Here is a 12,452-nt window from a genome sequence, read left to right as displayed (position 1 = left end):
ACTATACATTCACAGCTGTGAAAGCTATATTGTCCTGCCAATACCAATTAAATAGATTCCATTGAAATATATTTGTTTGTTGCTGATTTTTATTTGTTTTCCATCATGACAAAAATGTGATGTCTGTTGTGAATAGTGATTTTTTTTCATTAAAAACTAGTGCATTATTGGAAAATAAATGCATCAACAAGGGGGCTTGATTTAATTTTAAACAGCCTGACTGATTAGTAATGTTTAGATGGTTTTATTCTTTTCATTTACCTTGGCTCTTAATCAGTGTTTTTTCCTGAAACTGTGCAACATTCCAGCCAGTTGGCAAAAAGATAACTGTTTGAGTTACCAGCTGTCTTTACTGAGGCAACCTTTGTTTTTTTCTGAAATAGACCATCAGGAAAAATCTATTTACAAGATTATGGCAAGATTATATTTAGTGAAGAGCAATGTTCAGGGTAGTTGTTTTTTCTTTAATTTTCTGATATTCTGCAGTTTCAATCTGATATACAGTATATATTTAAAAGTTAATAAAAAACATTGAAATGCAATCTACATGAGGCACTTTCTAACACATAGGGTTATGAGAGTCTAGACTAAGTTACCCAAGCTTGCCAGCTTCTTTCAAGAATCATCTGTGTGAGTTCCTCTAATCAAATGAAGTAACAACCATCAGCCAAATGAGATAAATGGCCTCCTCTCAGTTGTAACTTTTCTAGGGCTATTTTGTACAAACAATAGTTTCAGTAGTTTTAGCAGATAATATTTTCTTTAATGTTTGTTTAATATATCTCTGTATTGTGCTGCAAGGTCATCATTTACATATTTTTTTTGGAAAAATTAATTAACTAGCTTTGGTAAACAGCAGAATTTATACTGTAACATGTGTGCACTAATCCCACTGAATAATTTACGTCTCAGCTTCTTTCTAAACTAATCTTAATTCTTAGACTGTATGTCACTATGATCTTTGGGAAAACAACTAAAAATAACCAAATAAATCAGTTGTCTTAGAACAGCATTTTCACTCACAAAAATCTAAAAATAAGCAACAATAGATGAGCAAATTTGCAGAGCTAAAACAAAAAAATTAACATTAACTGCAGTAGGGACATTTTTAAAGCTTCTTGGCACATTTCTGACATCAGTATACATTTTTTTAAGATTTGCAAACCACATAGCATTCGTAACGTGCACAATTTTAATTCAGGCACCACATACTGCATTTAAATTTTTCTCCTACCTATTCTTTATTGCTCCAGAAATGTGGTACAAATGAGGTTAAAATACACATAATTTTTAGCCTATTATTATGTAATTGCTTGCTGAATAAAAGATCTTTTCTGTTAATTTAGCAATAGATCTGTCATATTTATTCTTTTTATTTGCTTTTAAATTACTATTACCTGTTGAAAAGCTTCCTCATGACATGACAATATAATTGCAATTTTAGAGTCTTCTTTTAAGTTAACTAAAGAGACTTTAGTTCAGCTGAATTATTGGTTTTATTATTGATTTGACCTCTGTAACTTGTAAGGTTGGTAGACAGAGTCACTGTAGGTGAAGTATACACAAGTGTTGAGGTTACTTTTCTTTATGTATGTGGGTGAATATAATTAGAAGAAGTAAACCAGCAAGTCACTCTTTTTTGGGCAGCTTGCCTATGTTCACTGCTGGTATGCACAAAAGAGAGAAACCAAATTTCTAAAGCTATGCCTGTTTTTGCGTGTGTATGTGTGTGTGCGTGCATTCCTTCATTCTAGAGGCTCATGCAAACAGCAGCCCTCTGTTTCCCTGTGGTAAACCAAAACTACTGGAACCTTCAGCCATAGGGCAGCAGTTAGTTTATATTTAAACTGCAATAATTCCCTTTTCCCACTTCCATGAAAGGAAAAAATAATGCCAGCTGTGTTTTTTAGGAAGAGATTTTGGAAACTGTAAGGCCAAGCAAAAGATTGTTAAAACACTGCTCACAGAAGAAAGATTGACTTGAAAACACTGAAATTAAATTGTCTTTAAAACTTCAGTCTTCAGGAGCCTGTTCTTAGAAACCTCTCAAATTTGGCCTTGATTTCCCCCAATACTTAGAACCATTGTGTTCAGACATTATTACTCCACAGTGGCTTAAGTGCCGAGGGGGAACTTAGGGAAAAAAGTAGTCAAGTAATTTCAATTCAGGTTGTGAAAATATTGAAATAAAAAATTGTAGTTTCTGGCAGCATATTGTGGGGACCTCTGAGTCAGAGGATGACCATGGTAAAATTGACACTTTTACTTTTACTTCTAGTTCATTGCAGCTTCCATAGTAAGGGAAACGAATTTCCTTCCAATTATGTTTTCAGAGAGATTATCATTCTGATAGAGTGGTTCAGATTAAGATGGAGCAATACAAAGTCCCACTTCAGATTGTTAGTAGTTATTATGCCCACAACCTAGAAGAATATTAATGTAAGATAGTTATGGGCACTGTTTTTTTAATACAGTGCTTTCTTAGATTTCCTCAAGAGGAAGAATACAAAAAGATCACTGACAACTAAGAAAACATCTGAACAGCTTTATGTTATGCAGGACTCTCATTTCCCTCATGTGATCTGAAACACAACAACAAAAAAATCAGCTGCATTGAGGGAGATTGTACTTTTTTTCTGAATGCAAAATCAGACTATTGATGGTAGATCTACTGTATCCTCAAACAGTATGAAATGTCTCCAAAATGTTAATAACAAATCAAATTAGATTTTATACTTAAGTGAACTACTGTATTTAAGGTGGGTAGCTGCATCAGCATGCGTAGGCTGCAAAGGAGCATGGTTTATTCCATGCTGAAAAGAGAAGAAAGAAAACACAACGTTTCACCCTTTGAGCCTTCTTCTGGTGTGAAGAAGGCCTGAAGAAGGCTTCACGGCATAAATGTTGTGTTTTCTTTCTTCTCTTTTCAGCATGGAATAAACCTATTACTTGTTCCTTTACTGTATTTAATATGCTCTGTAAATTGTCAAGAAAGCAAATGTGCTTTTATTTTAATTTGTTTACAAAGATACAGAAAAAAAATCTAATTAAGGTGGGATAACTCCGAGAGCTGTAACTGCAGATGCTGTTAAGCTGCATTAGCATGTAAGCATGTAGAGGTTATTTTCATGCTGAAAAGTAAAAAAGAAAGACAAAAATAGCATTCTAGCTACAGAGATTTCTTCTGGCTTGTGGAGGAGAGAGAATTTCTCTGTTCATTTACAGATTGCTGCATTTCACATTTGCCTCTCAGATTTCCGTGTCTTTAACCCTCATTTTACCTCCCCATGCTTGTTCTCACATTCTCTTTCTTTTGTCTTTCCTACCACACTTAATCTCATATTTCTTCTTCCCATACCTGAAGAAGGCACCAGAGCTGAAATGTTACTTTTTTGTTCTTTTTTAATTTCCAGCGTGGAATTAACCTCTGCTTGTTTCATTCTACATACTGCCAGTAGTTTACAAAATTAGCTATCATAATCTTCCCAGTGTTTTCAATGGATATGACTTGACTAAAAACTGTTTGCTTTGCAACAAAACAAATTATTTCATTCAGTTTTGATGTGATTGTAAAGAATATGGGCTGTAGGTTGTTTCTTCAGAACAACACACTATGGTAGCCAACAGCAAAAGTAAGATTTTTTTTTTGGAACATCAATAAAAAATGTGGCAAAAGCCAGAAAATTAGGAAAACTATGATAAGTGACCCTAGGGCACCACTCTGGCAGCAGACAACATCCCAAGGAATGCAGCAAAATGTTATGGAATTTCTGTGAAAAAATGCAAAATTCCAGAAGGAGGTCTTTTAAAGAAGATACACTGGTCTCTTGAAGGCCATAAAGGTTAGAGGTGATCCAAAAGCTGAATTGTAGGACCTCTAAGAGTAGAGTTAAGTGTTTAAGTGTTATGATCCTGGGGAGGTGTGGTAAAGAGTGGAAGCTGGAGATTGGTTAATTAATTGTGCCTTATTAAATTGACCCGGGTGGAAGAGCATCTTTGATTGTGGGGCCTTGATCTCATGACACATAGCCCCAGAGAGAGGCCATTGCACTTGGCAACTGGGAAAGAGGAAGAAATTGTGCCCTAGTTCATTGCACTGGAGAAATGGGTGAATGACAGGGACCTCACTGGAGGATGCCAAGCTCCCAGTTTGTTCCGCCCACTTGAATGGAGAGATGACCTTCAAGTGACTGTTGCTGACCTGCAGAATGTCATCACCTGACAAGTTTGATGAAGGCAAGTGATAAGGTGATGGTATAAAATCACCAAGTGGAGGCTTCTGAGCAATCTACAAAAATCTGCTTCCTTAGAGGGGAGAGCAAAATTTAAGGAAACATTTTAGATTGCAATGTGGACAGCGACTATGTATTTTGTTTTGAAGTTGGTAACCTTAGATGCTGAACAGATAGCAGCTAGAAAACTGAAGATATTCAGTTTAGTGAAGAGCTCAGTGATGCTATTTGTTCTCATATTTATTTCCTCTCCATAGTATATTAAAACACTGAATCACTGCCTTTATGCATCTGTTTCTCAGGACCCCACCACATGCAACATCACAAAGAAAGATGGAATGAAGTGTGTTTTGCTGCTCTGTCATACAGAGTCCACCCTTCCTTTCAGTTTCCATCTTTTGGTCTTATTCCAAGAATGGAACTTGAGCATGTGGAGGCCCATAAAACACAGCACAAAGGTATGCTTTTCTGTGTACAACTTCCATTAAATATTAAGATGATGCCAGGAAAAAGATGTTGTCATACATACTAATGATGATCATCCTCTGGTATCCAAACCTACTGTAGCTAGGTTTTTCCTCAATGAGTAGTCCGTAATGCCTTAAATCAGAGTGGTATAAAATGACTTTCTGATAACCTAGACAAGGTTTTGAATAGCTTTATGAATTCTTTAATGAGGCAATATATCTGTATATTTAATGCACAGCATTCATGCTCTTAGTATAAAACCGTTTACTATTTTGTTGTGTTTAAGCTATTGTTAATATACAACTAAATTGCAAGCATTTTTTAATCTGATAGCTCCATAAATGATAGATATTAATTAAGTGGATAATTTGTGTTATGTAGGCCACTCCTGTTCAGGAATAAGTAATTACAAAGAAACATAAAATACAAATATAATACAATAAAATACAATAAAATGTGTAAAATAAAACATGTATGTGATTTATTATCCAGACAAGATTGGTTGCTACTATCTTGAAAGATATAATTAAATTTAAATGTTATTATTAATGGTAAAAATTTTGAACAAGAGCAGAAAGATGCTGATTACATGTAATTTTAGTAAGTTTATAGTCAAGTGTTATTTCTAAAGAATAAACACTTAGCTCTTTATTGTTTGGAAAAGAATAGAAGCCCATGCTTTCTTAAGTAAAAAGAATGCATATTCAGCAAGATTTTGTAAGGTGGCAAAAAAATAACTATGTTGCACAATGATTATTTACCCTGATTTATGTAACTAGATATCTTTATTTAATTCATTTATAATTCAGCAAGTTTATATAGACAGTTCTTAAAATTCCTCTGAAAATGATGTATTTAGAGACAAAAAACAATCATAAAAATTGCTTTGCACTCCATTTCACATCTTTTCTCTTCAATAAATTGTGCTGTGCATGTTTCATTTGAGTTCTTGTTTTCATAATTGGCTTATATATTCTCTGGTGTTCTGATAAGAGCTTTTGGAACTACACATTTGTATGTTTAAGCAGTGAAGTGAATCAGATCAGCTTACTTCAATGGAATGCTTTGAGATTAAACCATATTGAATTTTATTCAATAGGCATGTTTCTAGTTGCAGTTGCTTTCTACTGTAATGGTCATCTGTATGATGGAACAGATGTTTAATGTATGACAATTTCTCAGATGAATGTTGTTAAGAATGTTCTGTTTAGGCACTGTGAAATGAAATTGTCTGAAATAGTTTGCATTGTATAATTTTAAGTCCTGTTATTTGGCTTCTGCCCGCAAGAAAAGACAAGCTGTGATTTGCAGTCTTTTTTCTAAGGAATGCTGGGTGTGTTAATGTATATTAAGTCTCGTCAGAAAACTTAGAAAATGAGAAGCTGTCATAAATAAAATAAGGATATAAAGCATAAAATGTTAAAAGGTTGGAAATATTCACTTTCTCAGGCAAATATTGATTAGAGTTTATAAGGAATATTGCTGTCTGCAGTCCATGTAGTGTTTGGTTAGCCTGATGTAGTTTGATTTTTGTTGGGAGAATATTGTAAATGGGAGTCTTATCATTGTAAAAGAGTCATTTTAAAGCATGAGAGATTTCTGTTTTGCACATCAAGGTCAAAGCTCTGGACTTGTGTTATTACTAAAATAATGGGAACCTGTCAAACAAGTACTATAGTATAGAGCTTTAGTTAGATTCTTGTGTCACTAAATAAACAAATACTGTAAGTAACTTAAAACATTATTTTTTATTTACAGGTGTTATTTATGGGTGTGTCCACAGCCTTGGTCTGCATCAATTATGGTGCATGCCTTGAATTTATATATTGCCTCAGAAATCTTGTTGTTGCAGTGCTCTGACTTATGAATTAATCAGCTTCCTAGATTTTGCCTTTACTGTTGTTTGGACATTTTCAACCCATGGAACAAGTAACGGTTTGTTCCGTGCTGAAAAGAAAAGAGATACAATGTTTCGGCCGTGAAGCCTTCTTCGGATGTAAGGAAGAGAAGAAAACCAGCAGTTGAAAAGGCATGGGAGAACAAAAGCCGGAAGTGGAGAGGAGGCAGGAACAGGAAAGAAGCAGTATTGACACTTGGGTGGTGTGAAGAAGAGAGGTGTGAAGTCAAAATCTGCAAACGAATAGAGAGGATTAGAAGGAAACAAGTCTGTCATTGAGAGAAAGGGGAAGGTGTGATTCTAGTTTCAGGATAATTTTGGTTTCAGATGTCTTTCCACAATAGGAGTTCCAAAACCCTCTGTGAGGATAATAATAATAATTGCTTACACTTATATAGCGCTTTACAGGTAATGGGAACTCCCCTCCACCACCACCAATGTGCAGCATCCACCTGGATGATGCGACGGCAGCTATAGTGTGCCAGAACTCTCACCACACATCAGCTATTAGTGGGGAGGAGAGCAGAGGGTAATGAAGCCAATTCATAGATGGAGATTTTTAGGAGGCCATGATTGGTAAGGGCCAATGGGAAATTTAGCCAGGACGCCAGGGTTACACCCCTACTCTTTTCGAGAAACGCCCTGGGATTTTTAATGACCACAGAGAGTCAGGACCTCGGTTTTATGTCTCATCCGAAGGACGGTGCCTGTTTACAGCATAGTGTCCCCATCACTATACTGGGGCATTAGGACCCACATGGACCACAGGGTGAGCGCCCCCTGCTGGCCCCACTAACACATCTTCCAGCAGCAACCTTAGTTTTTCCCAGGAGGTCTCCCATCCAGGTACTGACCAGGCTCACACCTCCTTAGCTTCAGTGGGTTTCCAGTTGTGAGTTGCAGGGTGATATGGCTGCTGGATGGAATGGATGGAATGGATGGAATAAACCTATTACTCGTTCCTTAAAATTAAGTATATTAAATCTGGGAGGGAGAAATAAAGTATTTAGAAGTCACAAGATTGTCTTGTAATTTTGTGAGGTAGAGTTATATACTGTATAAATGTGTTTCCCGGCATTGCTCATTGGGTGTATTCTGTCCATACATTATCATAAAGTTGCTTGTGACTGGTAAGGGTTGTGGGAATCTGAGACCTATTCTGTTAATTTAGGGCACAAGACAAGGCTATTTTCTGTTTGGAAATATATATACCACATTACTATATCAGTGCATTATTTTCAATAATATTTTAGATTGATTAGAATGATCTGAAATAAATAATGCCATTTTTCTAAAAAACTCACTCCAGAAGGCTGCATGGCTAAGATTGAACCTGGGACCCAAGAGCTCTGAGGCAGCAGCACTTATCACTATGCAAATGTACCGCCCTCAGAAGTCTCCCTCAGTTGAAAACATGTTTTTCAAGTTGTCAGGAATATTAAAAAAAACATTCAACATCCCAAAGTTGTATTTTCTGTTTCTTTTTCTAAAATGAATTGGCAGAATCCCAGGGACCAAAACAAGAAAACTGCTTTTATTTCCTCAGAGTTAGCATAACGTTTCTTCTCACTGGATAACTAAGGGTATATGACAGAGTGGGATAAGTTACAGACTCTCTCTTATATCTCTGTATTACAGGGTTGCTGCTGGTACTTCTACGTAGGCGTTCTGATTACTGGAGCTTTTAGACTAATGACATGCTGTGCAGTATAGCTGTTGCTAGTTTCCAGCTCAGGTCATCAGTACCACAGGAGGGTTTTGCTTGTTGTCTGAAGTGGAGTAAAACAAGCACAGAAAACTTAAAACGGAAAGAGTGTATTACAAATTGCTCAGCGGTTTCACAGCTCTTAACTACTCAGAATTAGGGTAATTGTTAATTGGTCTGTATGGTTATTTTGTTATTAGTAGATTATTGAAATTATAATCTCACCCAGTTATTGTTAAAAGAAGCCATAACATTGCTCAAACAATATACAGTAGTTAGCATCTTTTATGTTGCATACTATCACATCCCTTTGTATAAAGAAGTGTCTTCTGTTCTCGGATGTAAATGCACCCTCACTTCAAGTTTACACTTGTGATCTCTGGTTTGTGTAATGGTGTACTATATTTATAGAGAAAGATAATTCTAGACTGCATCTCCAATCAAAATGACCATCTTTTCTAGTGCTTTATCTTTATCTGAAGTCACTCGCTTCAGTTGAGAGAGGAAAGTCATATAGAGATAGATTTGCCATCCGGTAAGAAAGTAAAGCAGTGCGCTATGTGTTATGGGTTCGGTAATAGGGACCGAACCAGTGAGTGAACCCACTTGCAGGAGCGAACAAAACCAAGTCGTAATCCGAAAGCAAACCGTAATCGTAGGAACGAGCCGAGAGTCCAGGGGAAGCCAGAAATCCGAAAGGGAACGAGTACCGAAGCCGAAGCGAGATCCGAAGTCGTAGTCCGTAGAGCAATCCGAGAATCCAGGGGTAGCCAGTAATCCAAAACAGAGCGAAAGTAACCAATCCAAGCCGAGATCCGAAAAGCCGAAGTCCAAAGGGAAAAACCGCAAACCGAAAGCCAAGACGAACACAGAGTAGAAGTAGCGCAACCAGGAAGCTCGAAAGGGAAAACCAATACTGAGCAACGAGGTAGGGAAGGACAGGTGTTTAAGTAGGATGAGACGGGGGTGTGGTGGTGAATGGGAAAACTGATAGGTGAACTGATGGATAGGGGCTACGCCTACTTCTGCCTCCTCCGTTGCCGGCAGGCAGGGATCGTAACATTACCCCCCCCTTTACGGGCGGCTCCTGACTCCCTAACGGGACGATCCGGGAAGTTAAGGTGGAAGTCTTGGATGAGGTTGGGGTCCAGAATATCCTTCTCCGAGACCCACGAGCGCTCCTCCAGACCGTAGCCTTCCCAATCGACGAGATATTGTAGGGATCCACGAGACCATCGGGAATCCAGGATTTTATTGACCGTGTAAGCAGGGAGTCCATCAATTACTCGAGGCGGTGGGTTTTTTTTTGCGGTTTAGACAGGGTGGATCTGTGAAAGGGTTTAAGGAGGGAAACATCGAAAGTAGGGTGGATCCGAAGGGTAGGAGGCAAGGTCAGTCGGTAAGTCACAGGGGTGATCTGGGCGAGGACACGAAAAGGACCAATGTACCTGGGAGCAAGCTTGCCAGAAGGTTGCTTAAGAGGAAGGTTACGAGTAGATAACCAAACAAACTGACCACGTCGAAGTCTGGGTGGGATACTACGGCGCCGATCAGTCACCTTCTTCCGCTGAGCTGAGGTGCGAAGAAGGGTGGCTTTGGCCTTCCTCCGGAAGGTCTTCAGGTTAGAGATGTAGTCCCGAACCGAAGGTACCTCTGTGTTGGGATGGGAGTCAGGGATAAGAGGAGGCTGATAACCTAAAGCACACTTAAAGGGAGACATGCCGGTAGATGTGGTATACAAAGAATTGTGTGCATACTCTGCCCATGGGAGCAAGGACACCCAATTATCATGGGTAGAGGAGATATGTCCGTAAATAGGTCAGCAGTTCCTGATTCATTCGTTCAGTCTGACCGTTGGCCTGAGGGTGATAAGCTGAGGTAAGTGAGACTGAGGCGCCCAGTGACTTACAGAAGGCCCTCCAAAATCGGGAGACAAACTGAGGGCCCCTATCAGAAACAATATCCTTGAAGCGCCGCCCACCTTCTCAGAATCCTAAGGTGAGTGAGAATATTCAATTCCCTCACCTTTCCTCAGGATTTTTTATTTTTTCTACACTATTCTGGGGTAATGAAAGGAGACCTCTTCTTGCTTTTATAGACTCAGGGGCGGCGGGTAACTTTATAGACGCCGCCGTCGCTTGAGCTTGGAAACTACCCTTGACCCTGGTGTCTACCCCTCTTCGTGTCCAGTCTATTGATGGCTCCCCCGTATCTCCAGGACTTATTAGGTGGCAAACGGAAATAATAAGCCTGCAGATAGGCGCCACCCATGTGGAAGACATCTGGTTTTATCTCCTTGAGACCCCAACACATCCTCTGGTGCTAGGCTTTCCTTGGCTACAGCAGCATGACCCACACATTTCTTGGTCCCGTAAAGAGATAGTAGCTTGGGGATCCAGATGTGTTAGAAAATGCTGTCGCCTACCAGTGAAGATTGCACTCATGGCGATGTCCCCTTCAGGGGTTCCTACCATACCCCCTCAATACTCTGATCTACAGGAAGCCTTTAATGAGCAGGAGGCCTTGGCCCTCCCCCCTCATCGACCTTACGATTGTGCCATTGACCTTTTGCCTGGTACTATCCCTCCCAAAGGTCGTATTTTTCCACTCTCCAATTCTGAGTCTGAGGCCCTGAAAGTCTATATACAAGATTCTCTGAAGGCTGGGCCCCTATCAGAAACAATATCCTTAGGGATGCCATGCAGTCGGAAGATATGTTGTACAAACAATTCTGCTAGTTCCCGAGCTGTCGGTAAGGATGGTAGGGGAATAAAATGGGCAGATTTGGAAAAACGGTCTACATCCACCATAATAGTCGTGTGTCCATGGCTGGGTGGAAGGTCAGTAATAAAATCTACTGAGAGGTGGGTCCAAGGATGGTCCAGGATGGGTAAGGGTTGAAGAAGGCCCGCTGCCCTCATCGGGGAAGACTTCATTTGGGAGCAGATAGAGCAGGCCTGGACATATTCCTTGACATCCTTGGCCATAGTTGGCCACCAGAAGTCTCTGGAGATGAAATCCAAGGTACGGTGGAATCCAGGCTGTCCGGCGAAGCGGGAGTCGTGTCCCCATTGTAAAACTGCCGATCTGACGGAATTAGAGACAAATAACTTGTCCTGAGGGCACTGAGGAGGTACCGTCTGCCCTACCAAGGCTCGTCGGACAATTACCTTAATGTCCCATCTTACCGCTGCCAGGAACTTTCCAGACGGGATGATGGGTTCTGGAATCAAATCGGCCTCAGGGGGGTCATGGATCCGTGAAAGGGCGTCTGCCTTGATGTTCTTGGAACCTGGAGTGTAGGTGATCAAGAAATTAAATCTGGAAAAAAAAAAGGACCACCTAGCCTGGCGAGGACAAAGACGTTTGGCCGACTGCAGATACTCCAGGTTTTTATGATCAGTGTAAATTAAAAAAGGGTGATGAGCACCCTCTAACCAGTGCCTCCATTCCTCCAATGCCAGCTTAATGGCCAAGAGCTCACGGTTACCGACGTCGTAGTTCATTTGGGCAGGTGATAGCTTCTTAGAGAAGAAGGCACAGGGATGAAGAATCTGTTTTTCTCCATGACGTTGGGAGAGAACAGCACCCACACCATGGCCAGAAGCATCCACTTCGACCACAAAGGGCAAAGTTGGATCAGGGTGTTTTAGGATGGGGGCTGTAGTGAACAGGTGTTTCAGACGCTGAAATGCTTCTTCGGCTTGAGGGGTCCATTTGCCTTGTTTAGGTCCTTTACGGGTCAAAGAGGTTATGGGAGTGACCACCGAGCTGAAGTTTCGAATAAACTTCCTGTAAAAGTTAGCAAAGCCGAGAAATCGTTGAATGTGTTTTAGATTCTTGGGAGTGGGCCAATCAGTAATCGCCGAGACTTTACTCGAATCCATTTCCACCCCCTCCGGCGAGATGACGTACCCTAAAAAGTGAATCCTCGAAGCATGGAAGGTACACTTCTCTAGTTTGACATATAGCTTATTCTTAATGAGCTGGGAGAGTACTTCTCTGACATGGAGAACATGATCCTGGAAGGAATCAGAAAAAATTTATATGTCATCTAGATAAACCAAGACAAATCTTTGTAGGAGATCACGAAAGATGTAATTAATAAAAGATTGAAACACTGCTGGAGCATTAACCAAACCAAAGGGCA

At 39.7% G+C, this 12,452-nt stretch overlaps 1 protein-coding gene across 2 annotated transcripts in view; it reads left to right on the top strand.

The window, feature by feature from the left end:
• pdgfc (platelet derived growth factor c) overlaps window positions 1-12,452 on the top strand; it is a 109,766-nt gene that overhangs the window by 73,861 nt on the left and 23,453 nt on the right. Inside the window, exon 4 of one of the 2 annotated variants that reach the window (XM_088633250.1) lies at window positions 4,535-4,690. The exons of the other annotated variant lie outside the window; for it this stretch is intronic. Within the exon in view, the coding sequence (XP_088489376.1) occupies window positions 4,535-4,690 (156 nt within the window). The remainder of the gene's footprint in view (window positions 1-4,534; window positions 4,691-12,452) is intronic. 2 annotated transcript variants of the gene reach the window in all.

Source organism: Lepisosteus platostomus, chromosome 1 (assembly GCF_059453375.1).
Source record: "Lepisosteus platostomus isolate fLepPlt1 chromosome 1, fLepPlt1.hap1, whole genome shotgun sequence".
Lineage (NCBI taxonomy): Eukaryota > Metazoa > Chordata > Actinopteri > Semionotiformes > Lepisosteidae > Lepisosteus > Lepisosteus platostomus.
The sequence above is the reverse complement of the archived record's forward strand: the minus strand, read 5'-3'. Positions and strand labels throughout refer to the sequence as shown.